Raw genomic sequence first — 15,796 nt, forward strand, 5'->3', positions numbered from 1 at the left:
CTAGGGTGTTAGGCATTACTGCTAGTTAGAAAGATTTATACTTAAAATTGATTAATTAATTAAATTAATATTTAATTATAATTAAGCATTATGTGTAGTCATTCTATTACTTTTCTTCGATATTTTGATGAATTGAAGTGCTACATGCTGAACATCCTGATTTTTAAAATGCCATAAAGTAATTTTAAAAAAAACCTGGAAGAGACTTTGCAGAAATCTCTGTGTAACAATCATGCATAGCCTCAGCAATAATATTATTGACAAACATTTTTCAGTGAAATTCAGACTTTGTTACATCATTTAGCACAACTGCATTCCTCGTGTAATAGTGAGAATGGGTTTCTGTTCTACTTTTTCTGATGTATTTTTTTTAGATTCAATTATAGTAACAGATTGCTGGAATTAACTCCCAAAAGTTATACTGAAATTATTTTGCACCTTAGCTGTTCTTCTGGGATACTCTCATCAACGGACCAAAATTTCAAAAAAGTTCTAAATCCTGTATAATTTCAGTCTGCTTTACACGACCAGATTTGGGTGCAGAAAATAAAATGCACCATTTACTTTTTTCTGAAATGGTGAAATTCTGAAATATGTGCCCATTGCATTTCCTAGCCTCGCTACGTGGCAGAGATTTATCAGCTCTTTTATCATCCCATTTTGGTGGTAGGATTCAAGCTGCCTTGGAAACTTTGGAATTGCTTTCCTCCTGGTATCACAGGGCCCAGGGACTCCCTTACTTTGGGCAACTGAGGTGAAGAGCTGGGGTTCCTCAGAGACATCATCAAGGTGGTGGTGGGAGAGGGCAGCTGGGCCCTGCAAGGCTCTTCTGGGAGCTCCCACTCATGAGATGCTCTCTTGCTTATGTGAACAGTATCCAAAGTTAACTGTGCCTCTCCTAGCACCTGTGCCTGGTTATATGGGAATAAACAGCATGGAGGTTTCCATCCTTCTCTCTCCACAGGAGGACTTGGTAATTTGACACCAGACCTCTTAACCCAGTCTTTTGTAGGGACTAAATTTCCTTTCCCACAGGGAAGGAGACTGTTAGTTTCAATGAACTCAGAGTCATTGCCCCACCAGCCCCCTCACTGCTGTGTTACAGTGGAAGGAGAAAATTTGGCTCCAGATGACTAATGGGATTCTTAAAAAAAAAAAATTAAAATTTCAGTCTTATCTCAAGTTATTGAGACTATGAGGTTAGTGTTACTACTTCTTAATGACCTTCCATGTGGCCTTTATGGACTGAGATTTCTATGTATGTTAGTACACACTGAGAAAAATACTGCTGTGAAATGATAAACTGCATTTATAGGCAACAGGGCAAAATGCTAGCTTCTGTTTAAAAAAAAAAAAATACTAAAAAGAGGGTATTTATACACTTTTAATGAGTATTGAGCTTGCCAAAATCTCTCAGATTGGTCCAGAGGTTTGGAATGAAGAATTATCATTTGAAGACGAACAATGTGAGTTCTGCTGCAATTTCAGCAGCAATCCCCAGACCTGTTTTCTTTATGCCATGAAAACTTTAGAAACATAAACAGTGCTGAATTGCCACTGGTACTGAATAATTTGGCTTTTGTTGTTGCCTGCACTCTTCTTGTGTTCAAGAAAATAATTTAATACTTATTATTAAAAAGAAGGTAACTAAAGATGACTGTGACCTAGTCTGTTGAAAATTTCTCAGTACCTTTAATTTGTTAGTAAATTAAATATATTTTATTTAAGCAGAATCATATATACAGTATATTAACTTTTTTTTCCAGGCAATCTTTACTCAGCACAGAAAGGCCAGATGTATGGGAATTGTAAAAAATCAGGATATGCATAAAAACTGTTCAAGTGCATAAAGCAGCCCCATCTGGAAGACATCTAACAGAAATGAAGTTGTACAAAACCATTCCATTGATAATAAAGCTAATTTTTATGGGTCTGACAAGTATGTAATTATGTTCAGTGGTGCTTTTCAGATTTTATCACAGTCAATAAACCGCAGTGGTAATTTCATTCCCATTTGACATATTTACATGGAAACATTTGATTGGAGGAATTAGTAACCCTGAAAGCCTTGATAGATATGTTTTAATGATCTGTGACCTCCGCAGTCCCTCATCTGTTTATTGTTGCAACAGGCGAGAAGTCGTTCCTCTGTGACCTTTGCGGCTTTGCCGGCGGGACACGTCATGCCCTCACCAAGCATCGGCGGCAGCACACAGGTCAGTAAAGCTGTCTCTGCTCTGCGCCGCGCTCTCCCCAGCCAGGGAGTCTCTGCACTGGGGAGCAACACAAGTCAAATAGCACGTTACAGCACGAATAATACACTTGCTCATTGTTTGCTTTGCCTTTTCTCGTTTTTGTGAAATCGCTACGCCCAGGGTCTGCATCAAATCTGTTAGCTGGGAGTTTGAATAATTATTTGGGGGTGAGTGTGGGGTATTTTTGGTGGGTTTGGGTTTTTTGGGTTTTTTATTCTGAAGGAAGTAGAATTGTGAAGACCTGCTTTCTTCTTTCAATGAATGCTAAGTCTACTAATTTTTTTTTTCCAAGGCCCAAATAGATTACCTACTGTGAAGATTTTGCAAGAGACTGCTAGAATGTCCCTGGGTGAAAATTAGAGACTACATATAAATTAATCCATTTTTTTGGATTGAAGCATGGTTGAAAGCTAGTGTTGTTTCAGTTGCCCTTTCATAATTTTAAGATAGTTTGTAATTAATAGGTGCAACTTCAAGAGTTAACACATGGCTGGCATGTAAAGCAAGATTTCTCTCCCAGAATTAGTAAAGCTTTCCTACCACATGGTTATAAAATTTTAATATCAGACAAAATTAAATTGGTTCTTAGTTTCAGAAGACCAGAAAAAGTGTAAGTATTAAACATTTATTAATACATTCTACCTTAATTGTGCTTTTTAGTAGTTCCTTGTAAGTGTTTGATTATTTGAATAGATTTTGTTCAAACAGACGTAGAAGTGTTGCTGTTTAAGCCGCTGCAGTTTTTTTGTTTTACTGACTATCGTGAGGATAATGTAATATCATCAGGAATTGCAGTGTGAGTTAAGTGACCATTGTCTAATGTACAGTGGAAAGAAATGGCTAACAAATGAGAAGCTATAGTTGTTACATCATGAATTTTCCATGGATTTTGTAAAGGAATCACAGTGGGAGATTTTATTATGTCCCTGTATAAACTAATCTTCATTCAGGACATATACCATCTAAATGTGTAATTTCCTGGAGAGCAGCTACTCTCTTTCTTGAGAGCCTGAAGCCATTCTTCCCACCCTGTTTTTAGTTTATTTAAAGCAACCATATTTGGAGGAGATTCTGATGCTTTCAGAAAGGTAGGATTTCCAGTGCTAGTCAATATCTTGAAACAGATACGGTCTAAAAAATATATGTGTATTCAAGGCCAAAATTTGCTTGCAAGTCTCATTAGTAATCCTACATTTTAAATTTTTTTTTTAATAACAAGGAACATAAATTTGTGGAAGAATAATGCCAATCAGTTCCCATTCACTGCAGGAAGTTTGTATTTTTCAAGTGACCAATAAAAGTAATTTAGTAAACATAATAAGTTATCTTATTATTACATTCTGAATGATAATATGAGCAGTTACAACTACTGGAATAAAAGCTGTATGCTTCAGTTGTAATTAAAGTTTCTATTTTTCTGGAGCTTTGAAGAATTTTTACATGTTGGCACAAGTTTAACAAATGTAGGCTAAGAAATTGATTAATTAATTAATTCTTTAGCAAAAAAAAAAATCATTGTTGTCAAGAAGATAGGAAATACCTTTTATTTTTCATTGCCCTGCCATGTGACAGATTGGAATCTTGCATATATCTAGGACTCATAGTCAGTGGAGCCACACAAATGGTAAACACTTCTTTCAGGATGGGGATATAGAAGAAATGCAAATTCTTGTATTTACCCATCTTGTCTGTACCTATGATGTGAGTGCAGATCTAGTTTCTCAGAAATGTAAGCCTTTATCATCAAATATATATATATATATATATAAAATCATTAGGCCACCAGCCAAGAGGAAATCTATTTTATTTCCTGATTTATGTGCAAAATCAGGTTGAAAATATGGTGTACTGCTGGTGAAAAGCTGTCCAGGTTTTTGAAGGCATTTTTGCCCTTCTTTTGCCAGTGTGGTAGAGGTTTCTTGTGCTATGATCACAGGGATTTACAGGTTATAGATCATGAAGCTTGCATCTAGCAAGCATAACTTTATATTTTATGTCAGGACTGGAGGCTCGTTATTACTTTGCTATTAACTTTATACTATATAGGACAGTATCTCAGAGGCAGAGGGATCTATCTTTTTGGCATTTATCTGCCTCTGTGGCACAAACAATCAGAGATGATTCTTTAGCAGAAAAATTATCTGTACCTTCTATTTGTTTCAAGGAGAATGACACAATCCACCTTTGTTGCACTTACATGGATTCCATTGTGTTTTCATCCAGCGCTCAACTTTATCTCAGTCATTAGCTGAGTGCACTCCTCCTTGTACTTTTCTTTTCACCTTTATTTTTTCTGTGTCTCCAGTTGGCACAATTTTCCCAAAGCAGAATGCCAAAGCCAATTACAATCATGTTGGAAAGGGATAGGTATCAAAAATACTCTAAATGGCTTAAATAATTCCCTGCTGTAACACAAGCTGTCAAGGGGGCTGACACAGAACATCTTCCAGTCCAAAATTTACTTCTATCACCTGTCAGAGGCCCACAGTTCAAGGGCAAATGAACAAATCCTCACATGTAGTTAAGGAGTCTTAACCAACTTAACAAGTCTCCTCTCATCCCAGCCTCAAGGCCTCAGATGTCCCAACACCCCAGAGAAATGTTCAGCTGCTGGTAGAGATTTGACACAAGGGAAGACTGGACCAGCCACTTAGACTTCTTATTCTTTATACTCTTTATTCTGGTATTTCTTAATCTGTTCTTCTCTTTTTAGATAGGATTCTTTCTTTGTACCTGGAGAAATGCCTTTATCTTGTGAAAGATGCATTTTCTTTGTAAATATTACAGGCAACATGAAGTATTAATTGATGTGAAAAAAGCTGAGCCTCAGTCACTCTTGCAGCAAACTATATAGACCAGTTTGGTAAATAGGATCTTATCCCTTGAAGACATGCTTTTCATTTTAAATAAAAAGAAGTATGGGAATGTTCAAATGAAAGAAAAAGCCATTAGTTTCAAGATGCAGATGCATAAAGGTTTCATTGATATAGGCCATCTCAACTGTAAAGTAGGAACAAATAATTTGACCTATCAAGAAATTCCTGGTGTTTTACCAGTTGATGTTTTTATTTTGTTTTAAATACATCATGTCTGTAATGATGACCTGGTCCTGTGAGAAACATATGCTCTGGACAGAAAATAAGTGAAATTGTTGGAATTGTTGACTGTTTTTGTCCTGGGAAGATGTTCCAACATTTTATGACCTGAGTGCACCTTCTTCCAGACACATTCTGCAAGAATCTGTCTCTGGTATTCTGAAAGTTGTTCACTGACGGTGTAAATATCCATGGCATAAACTTCTGTTTGTGAATTGAAGCAATGGCTTAAGGAGTGGTCCAGAGTTTGACCACAGAGTTTTATCACACTGAAAGGAATACTTACATCTCTGTCTGCCAATAGCTTTACAATAGGCACTTGTGGCTGCTCGGCTGTGATAAACTGTCTTAAGAAACTTGGACTGCTTGCAGTATCAGCTGGTGCTATGTGGTAAATAAGGGATAGTTTGCGGTGGTGCAGGAACATAGATGCTGTAGTTCTGGTGTCTCAACAAGGCTGTGAGGAAAAGATTTTGTGTTTTGAGTCATCCTGAAGCAAGTTTTTTGATTCTTACTTTGTTCCAGTAAGAAAATCTTCCTGAAGATAGTGTAATTCAACTTACTCTAAATTCAGCAAAAACTAAGAATTAAACGATTACCTGAATTTTGTAACAAAAAAGGGTAAATAGCCTCTAAATCAACCTCCAAAAATATACACACACACACATGCACATACAAGAAGCATATAATAGCAGATGATTCAAATATTTTGCCTTAATCATTATCAACTCGAAAATTGCGTAAGAGAGAAAAAACAAGCAAGGGTAATTATTTCTGGCTTGAAATGAAAGCATGGAAACAATTAATAATTTTAAAATATCTTTTCTTTATGTTCTTTCTCTAATTGTTCTGCTCAACTCCTTTGTTTGTCCGATCTTCTACATGTTTCCCAGTAAACTTCCATGGTGTGCTGTAGCAACTGACTCAGTCCCACAGTGCTATCAGTCACAGACTGTGTTCTCTTGCATGAAATCCCTTTTTTAATGTTGGTTAGTACTCCTGCAAATTGCAAAAACCCCATCCTCATCTTCTACACATCAACAGCCTGCATTTGCTTTCCATGTGTTGGTTGTGGTGTGATCTTCTCAGGCTTGATAGAAGTACACAGTAGTAAAGTATTAGTGGGTAAGTACACTTACTGTGCACTACTGTGGCAGTCACCATGAACCTATGGAAGTGCTTAAGGAGGTCTTGTCTTTGTTCAAATATTTTCATGCATTTTTGAAGATGGTAGCTTATATTGTACAGAGCACTGTTTGTATGATTGCTTCTGCTCACTCATCTCAAGACATTTATAGGTCAATGTAATAAAGAAAGAAAATTTAATAATATATGTTTTTTTATCCAGATGAGTGACTCACTTTGTGTTTCTATTTCTCATGTGAACTGCTCTTTGACTTTAATGTGTAGTTACATTACTCGGCATTGAATTTATATGTATAATGTAGCTTCTTGCCTTCAACTTCCACACCACAGCTTAAAAATATCAAAATGTTGAATACCACAGGAAATGCAGTACAGTAAGGCTTATTGCTCTTTTCAGCAAGAGATGAAATTTGAAGAGCATCTTTGTTTCCACTTACACCAACATTTACAGCAGATTGGCAAACAGATTATAGCAAACCTTTGACCAGCAAAGACACCAAAAACCTGGGATTTTAAAACTTTCTCCCTACCTAAGAGAACTTGTCCAGTAGCAAGAAAAAACAAAACTTCAGTTACTGATTAGCTGCAGCTTTAATAACTGCTTTTATATGCTTGTTCTCCCTATGAAGTGTCCCTTTTTTCATTTTCTTCCCCAATTTTTGATTGTTGGAGTTCAAATTTTCCATATGAGGTTCCTTAAACAACAGGTGCACTTCAGAAGTTGTTTGCAGTATTGTCAAGAAATGCAAAGCCATTTCTTTTGTAATGCCATGGTCAGAAAAGGTAGCTTTTTGAAAGTGCTTGTAAACCCCCACAGAGTGGGTCCTTTATCTTGGATGTGTGTCCTTTTTTGTTCCTCCATGGAGCTTGTTGACCATTGAATCATTTTGCGGCACCTATCTTTATTTTCATGGAGCTTGTTATTGCTAAAGGTAGATATAGTGAGAGACAGATAAGTGGTAATGGGGGTGGGGAGGTGACTTCATTTTTTTTTTACCTTTATTGGTCTTTAAATATGTAGACTTTGTCCTTATAGTTATGGATACACTTATTTAAAGTTATTGCATACTGTTGTTTTAAAAAATACTGTCAATACTGATATTTTTACTTGGTGTAATTTTAATTTTGTATGAATTAGAACCTTGACAGCGGGTGAACAAGAGTCCTCTTGGAATTTTTAGTGGCAACCCATATTAAAAGAATTATGTTTATTGCCTGAAATGTCTGGGGGCAAGAAGGGTGGAGGGAAAGCTGGGACACAAAGACCTATTAGAAGCATCTTGGCCCATAGATAGGAAAGACAAAAAATTCTTAAATTAGTGGGTCTGTGGAAACCTTTAATCAATAAACAAATAAATAAAAGTACTCCTGCAGCTAATATGCTCTTTACTATTACCCAACCCAAAGAAATACCTAGTTGTCTTTTAGGTTTTTTTCAACTGTACTAACTAACCTGGTTATTTTTCCATAAAAATACTGGTTTTTATGTACAACTGATAAGAATTAAAGGCTGTGCTAGGCTGTCTTTTTTCCTCCCCATTTGTTGTGTGGTACTGCCGTGATGTATTTTCTGTCAGGTGAGATTTACACATAGTCTACTTGACAGGAGCAGTTAGCCACAAGGATTTCCTAAGGAGAAACTTCCTGTAGCAGTGGGCAAGGATTACCATTTTTCTTATGGTCACAGTGGAATTTGCAAGCCCTTCTGGCTTCAACAGGCCCTTGCTCAGCTGTCAGCCCCACTGGCCCTGTCCTGGTGCAGCAGCAAACCTTTATTTGATCCGTTCTTCCCCTGAATGGCAAACTAAAAATCTTTCAGTTCAGATCTGCCTTTTTTACACAGGGGCGAATTGGCAAGGTTCTAGTGCATTTTAAATGAAAGCAGTTAAAATAAGTATATATGTTATCTAAAATACCTGTGGCTTAACTACTTAGGCTTGAAAATGTTGCTATCTTCTTTAATGCTAGATGATAAAATAAATCAGAATGGGAAATCTTCAGTTCAAGAGCAGGTTACGTTGCTAGGGAGTCTATGGCCTCCCAGAGAGTTTAATTGAAGCAGCAGCCACGGCCATGCAAGCTGCTGGGAGAATCAGCTTCTCCAGAGCAGAGTGTCAGGGTCTGACAAGAAAACCCCATTTGGGGCAGAAAAGACATACTTTCAAGCCGTCTCAATTTGTCCAGCATGGAGGCTTCAGCTTTGAGTCCTGCCCCTTCACCTTTCCTTGTCCCATGAAGCAATAAATGAAAAACACTGGCTGGTATTCTCTCCCACAGCTGCTAAAAGCAATTATTCCAACTCTTTATGGAGCTTTCAGAAGCTGCTCTGTTGTCTTTCCATCCAGCATTAGGGGTTTTTCAAGCCTTGAGGGCCTTAAGTATCTTTTTCCCTTGGGAAGAAAAACCCCAACAATCTCCAAGTGTGAAAAATGTGTATTTCTCTCTGTTCTCAGAATTCTGGCAAAGTCTATTCCAAAATCTTCAGTGTCTCCTGCTATAAACAGCTTGAAAAATTTATCTTGGTGGCATGGCTGTTTGGGAGTGGCCATTTGCTACTGATTGCAGTAGGCCACTCTTACTGATAGTCTTATGCTGGGGTTTGTCTTCTGTCAGTCTGAAAAACTTCAAATTATACCTGCTAATAGGCTTATGGTTCAATTTGAAACTGCCTGTCCTAGATCTCTGAACAGTCTACGCAGTACATGTCTGTTTCTAGCAGTTTTATCCAAACTTCTTAAATCAGGGATGTTGATTCCTTATGTATTTTTTAGATAAGTACGTTGGAAGGCTTGCACACTTCAGTGAAGATAATATAAGTTAGGAACTGGCTTTTAGTTTCTCCATACGAATGAAAACCTATTTTCTCCCTAAATGGTAACTATATATGCCTGTAAGCCCCAAGCAATGTTTCTGTGACAACCAGTTGAAAAATGGGATGTAGGTGTCTTAACTAGTCATCACATTGTATCTGTCATGAGGTTTTGTCTTAGTATCTTCTAAGAGGTAGACCCCTCCAGTAGAAGGAAAAGTACTCTTTTCACATAGCAACTAAGACACTAAAGATTTTTTACTTTTCCTCAATTAGTAGTCCTCTAGAAATTCTCGGTGCAACTCTATATTCAGCATAGACTGAATTTAAGTAACCTGAAAATATTGTCCTAGTCAAAGTTTAGTAGTTGTTGTTTGTTTGTTTTATTTTCATTAACCTTTCAAGTCCTTCTGCTGTAAACTGGCCTACTCTTCAGAAAATATTCACAAGGGCAGAAGACTAACAGGCAAGATAAGGGGAGTGGAGGAGATAGTTCTGATTCATATTCTCAGTCCCAGTTTATTTATGTTATTTAAAGGATAACATTAAAAATTTAGATTGGAGATGGAAAGAAAGACACTACACCTGGAGATGTTCCTTTCCGAGTACATGCTGAATACAAGCATCAGTGTGATTTTTCACCTTCTGCCTCTCCCCATGTTGCTTTTTGGGCTGTGCTTGGCCCAGATTGAAGAGAAGATGTGGTGTGAGACAAATGCCTGTCACCTGATTAGAGTATTTTCATAGTAGTAAGACCCAGTAACAAGGTTACTCTGTTTCATTGCTGTTCTTTCTCCTCCTTTTTGCTTCTGGGTAATTCCCTCTGGGAAGTCAGTTGGATACTGATGTGTGTCTGTCATATTTTGCAGTTAATGCATTGTATTTGGAAATAGATGTTGTATTTATGTTTGCTATATATATATATACATGGGATAAAAGCTGTCTCAAGGGATATGCCAGAAATTTGGGGTTGTCTTCCTTTTCTGTAGATGTAAACTGATAATCTTCTCTTGTCACCTTCTAGGAGAGAAACCGTTCAAATGTGATGAGTGTAACTTTGCTTCCACAACACAATCGCATCTGACACGACATAAGCGTGTCCATACTGGAGAAAAGCCTTACAGATGTCCCTGGTGTGACTACAGGTAATGAGTCATTAACTAAAGCATGATGAGAGAAGGGTTAAGGTGATCAGATGAGGTTCATTTGAAGTCACCAATAAAAATATATTGCCATTAAAACACCATCAGGGCAGAAGTAATTGCATATTAAATTAGGAGCTAAATTTAAAAACTTAGTCTCCAGTATTTAGGTGTTACTTTATAAAGAAAAACAAATGATGGGAAACCTTTTAGTGGTAACACTACAGTGCTAATGTTGAGTGTTTGTTTCACAGCTGCTCCAGTGTCTGTTTGAATTCTCTATGGTGAGGCTGCTTATCTACATTGCCTTTTCAAATCATTTGCAGTTTTGAAATTTTTCTTGGTTGAGTTGCAACCATTTCGCCAAGAAAAGAAAAGTTCTCTAAAAGGCTTACCAGCCTAAGTACTCACCAGACACTTATTAGAACTGGAAGCAACTCGAGCTACTTACAGTTCTTCAGAGTCTTGTTGTTTTGCTCCAATTTTCCTTTTCCTTGCTAGCCAGGGTGTGAGGATGAAAGTTGGCCATAGGGTTGGTTGCATGGCAAAGCCTCCCATGTTACACTACTAAAACCCATCCCCATGTTAGGGCAGTTGATTAAATTTTAAAATAATCACATGATTACACATGAAGATTACTACTGGTGCTTATTGCCTGTGTCTTTGGTTTATTATAGACTACTTATTAAATGATCTCATATTGGTTGTTAAGTACATCTTTACTCTTAAATACACTTTTTCTGCATTCTTGAATACTTCTAATACCTTGCAGTAAGGTGACTAGTCTATGTGTACTATAAAGGAATCCATAGAAGTATTTTGTGGGCAATTTGCAAGAGATGATGTTCAAAAAGTTTTTCAAAACAGCATTATATTTAGTAAATGGCATATGATTAGATGTACGTGTTGCAATGCATGCACACTAGAGGGGAAAGTTAAACATTTGATTATACCCCTATAGTATTTTTTATTTTCTTTTCATCCTGAACATATAACTGTAATGTTCCTTTAGTATAAATTTTAATGTAGATTCCTAAAGCAAGACTATATAATGAAGCCTATCTGCTTTCATAATACCTTTTTTCATGAGCTACTTTACAGAAAACTCTTGTACAGAAAGCTTCTGCAGTGGTCACACATTTTCTGTACAAAACTTATCACTGCATTGTTTTGTTTGTGTGGGGCAAATGTTCTGTGAACTCTTCTGTACTGAGCACCCATTAAATCACACTCTAGAACTGCAGAGAACTGAATTTGATAACCTCAGGGGGCGAGGGCTATGTTTCTATGCTGCTACCTTAACAGTGTCCCTGCTTTCTTTATATTTTCCTTTACAAGTAGAAGTGGTTTTGTCAGCTTCAGTAAATCATCTAGGAATTAGAGGTGGTTTTCATTTGTCAGAGCAGTTGTGTTAAAAGATCTGTGTTGAGTGAAGTGAGAGCATATAAGCATTAGTGTGACATGATGTGCTACACTGAAGGTAAAAGAACTGCTGTCTTTAATGCTGTGTGTTTTAGGACACCTAATTTTGTGGTCGTCCACCTTTACTGAATCATCCAATTGACAGGAATAATGTTATTATAGAGCTAGGTAATGAGAAGTGGGTTACAGTGGGTTTTGAGATCCTAGGCTTGAAGACCAAAGAGACTGGGAGTATTGTAGATGTGAGTCAGTTTGGGATTTGTTACACACATCCAATGAGTGGGTACACTTCCCTTACTCAGGATGACAAAATGCATAATCCAGTGCTCTGTTGAATGAAAGGCAGGAGATCATTTTACTTGGGACAAAGAGTTTTCTGTATGGGATATAAATTCCAAGAAATAGCAAGATTTTTGGTATTTTATTATACTGGAAGTTATTAGAGAATATGCAAGCATAGCATATTTTATCAGGATTAACAAGAAATATCTGGGCATGCCCTGCTTTTATATTATTGAAAAATAAATGTTTCATGACAATAGAATGTTAGTTTCCATCCTTCACAGGCCAATTTTGACCTAACCTTTGGAGGCTGATCTCCACAGATACCAGCTGATGAAGCTTTGATTCTGCAGCAAATGTGTTCCAAGCTCAGCTAAAAAACATCTGCTAGGGATGCAGGAACTAGAGCTCTGCTGCTGCTGCTGCAACTTCATAGAGGCAGTGAGCCACTCCATGTAGCTGCAGAGGAGCCCATAGAGGGGCTGCTTTATTTATTAACTCAGCAGTCCTGCTTGTGCCTGCCAGTTTCCACAGTCCTGGGATATTAGCCAGCCTTGTTGGCAAGTATATGTTCTGCTCTCTATCCACCTCTCTCTTCATTTTAAACTAAAGGGAATCACGTTGCCTCCTTCTCAAGTCACGTAGTATTTCTCTTTTAAAGGAAAGTTATTAGCAACTTTATAAATAATACTGTTTGCACCAGTTCAGCAGATGGTATATAGTCTTGCAAGTGTCACCTAGAAAAAATGTTAAAATGAAGATTTTGAAATCTCCTGATCTAGTGATAAAATTCACTCCTAAGTCTAGTGGCTGAGGTCTCTTCGTGATGCTCTGAGCTCGGCCCTTGCACTGTAAGTTCATCCAGACTATTTCATGTGTTGCTGTTTAGTGTTGCTTGGCAACTGCAGACTCTTTAATGAGCCTTGTACTTTCAGGGAGGTGAATATTCCTGGTTTTGTGTTGGGATATGGAGGAAAGTATTGCTAGTCCTAATATAAAGTTTCCTTTCTTTGATAACTGATCTCTAATCTATAAAATAGTTAGAGACACTTGAATTAAAACAGTGGCTAAGTACAAGATATTTAAACTTCCCTTTCAGCTCACTGGTGTTCAGAATATTCTTGGATATTCTTGACTTCAAGGTTTTCAATTCCTCAGCCTGAAATTGTGAATAATCATCCTGCAAAAATTCTTGCCAGCCAGAGTGAAAGTCTAAATAATGCTGGCTAAAAGTACAGAAAAAGGGCTATTGGAAGAAACTTATCTGAATTTAGGAACTGTTATAAACTTTATAAACTGAAGTGAAATCAGCTGTATGATACTATGGGGAAAAGAGTGATTTTGGCTGCATGGAACAGAAAACACAATTTATTCCCTATATAGCACACAGCATGAGACATTCTTTTTTTAACTAGAAAAAGACATGAATGGATGTGGTTTTCTGAAGGGAATAATAAACTAACTTAGCATTTTTAGCTCACAAATTATAAATTCTCTATAGTATGCATATGCTTATAGTTCTACTTCAGTATTCTTGTGAAAAATGTTCTCTTCCATCTCTAGTTTTTGTACTGTGGTCACTTGATACATATTTTTGTACAAATATTTTGTATTTTGATGACAAAGAAATTGACGTCTGCTTTTTCATACAGTAGTATATGACTTCCAGCAACAGTTGTAATTTGAAATTATGTTTTCAGTCTAGTTTTTAAAATTCTTTAGAAGGAAGCAAAATATAATATTCATAAACACAAACATTTACTTGTATTTTTGGTTACATATTTTTCACATTTGGGTTTTCAATTTAGGTTTTCCCTATTTAGATAAAAATATACATGATTTTCTTTTGCATTTACTTTTTCAAATCACACAGCATGTCTCTCCATTCTTAAGTCAATGTGCTTTGTCACACAAAAATATTCATTCACCCTTAATTAATGTTCAACCTAATTTTATAATACAGAATTGGTCTCACAGGGCCCTGCACTACCATTACTTATGCAATGCTTATTTTATATTTCCTAGTCATTTAAAAAAGATGTGTTATGTGGCTGAACTTTTCAGATGACACCATCCTGGAGTAACACTGACAACAATACTGTTTGCATTTGGTAATGGGCACAGTAAGCACTGAAGAGCTGTATAACATCCTGAAAATGAACAGCACCTGTGACACAGGTTTCTAAATCTGTTGACTGTATAGTCTGTGGACAGGCTTTCTAAACCTGCAGCATAGCTGGGTCCTTGAATTTAACTTGATTTCAGAAGTGAAAAATTCCCCTAAGTCTGATGTTGTCAATGGAAGATGCAGATATGCAGTATTTTCAGAACTAAACTGGTTTTTTGCATGTGTCTTAAGAAAGGGAAATCTCATTTATTCATATGTAATATTTTAAATTTAACTCCCATTTGTTCTGATCTGTATAACTACTACAACTTCTCTGGCAATTTATGTTCATGGTTTGTGTGAGGGTGATGTTTCAGTGAAATGGATCTGAGTTACATGGAGGGGGCATGCAAAAGGCAGATTCCTGCTTTTCTCATATGATCAAATTTGTTGGATTGTAGTGCTTGGGAGAAGCACTAGCATAGTTTCATGATGCAGAAAGAGTATTGCTACTACTTTGACCACAAGAGTGTGGGACTGAGGTTAATGTTCTTCAGTCCATCTCTCTGCTGTGATTAAAGAAAATAATTTTCAGTTCTCTAGGATTCCACTGTATGGTTCATTTTGCACAGAGTACTCATGGTGGTGAGAGAAAAGAAGGCAATATGCAGGAGTGTTCCTTAGTCATAGATAAGGTGTAGAAGTTGTATAAAACAAATAGCCAGGCCAGCAAAACAGCATGCATTCCTTTCTATAAAGTATATGACTTGTGAAGGATGTCTTACAAGACTGAGAATAAATAGCATACATTTTTAATATAATTATGTAAGCTAAAATAAATATTTTACATTTATTATGCATAATAAAATAATTAGACAACATTCTGTAAGTGATTATGGCATCTGAAATTCCAACTGCAGACGGATTCATTGCATATTTTCAGCAGCAGTGGCAGCATGACTTAGGAGTTACTCCACAGGGGCCACTTTTCTTTTTTTGGACAGCATCCCTAGGGAAGTCCTATTTCTGCCTGATTTATAGTATCTGTTCATAGGTTGTAAAGACCAGTTTATAATACACTCCAGGATTTGCACCTAAGTCATAAGAAGGTGCAAAGTAAGTGTTTTCTCTCTGTTTTGGTGAATTCAATAACTTTTAGGTATGATGGCATCAGCTGTACACTATTCCCTTGTTACATCAAGGATAACTAGGGACTACTTTACAGATGAGGTAACAATACATACTAATTCATGGCAAAACTGAGAGGCTGTTAAGTCAAATTCTACATAAAATTATGAAAACAGTTTATTTATCATTAAAACATTAATATAAGTATGCTCTTTGTAACCAGTGAAATTGAGTATGCCTGTATAGGAAATAACTACGTAATACAGCTATATAGGTTGATGAGGATTCCAGGTGGCATCCAGCATTGCACTATGGGAGAACACTTTTATATACATATATATACCATAAAGGCAGAATTGGAAGAAAAAAGGTGCATATACTTTGTACAAATACAAAATTGTTTAGGAAAA

The 15,796-nt window shown here is 36.7% G+C and overlaps 1 protein-coding gene across 1 annotated transcript in view; it reads left to right on the forward strand.

Annotated features, from left to right (window-relative positions):
* The window catches only part of ZNF407 (zinc finger protein 407), a 333,877-nt gene that overhangs the window by 198,277 nt on the left and 119,804 nt on the right, over positions 1 to 15,796 (forward strand). The window contains exons 6-7 of the mRNA XM_021530861.2: positions 2,133 to 2,216; positions 10,330 to 10,450. Of these exons, the coding sequence (XP_021386536.2) occupies positions 2,133 to 2,216; positions 10,330 to 10,450 (205 nt within the window). The remainder of the gene's footprint in view (positions 1 to 2,132; positions 2,217 to 10,329; positions 10,451 to 15,796) is intronic.

Source organism: Lonchura striata, chromosome 1 (assembly GCF_046129695.1).
Source record: "Lonchura striata isolate bLonStr1 chromosome 1, bLonStr1.mat, whole genome shotgun sequence".
Classification (NCBI taxonomy): Eukaryota; Metazoa; Chordata; class Aves; order Passeriformes; family Estrildidae; genus Lonchura; species Lonchura striata.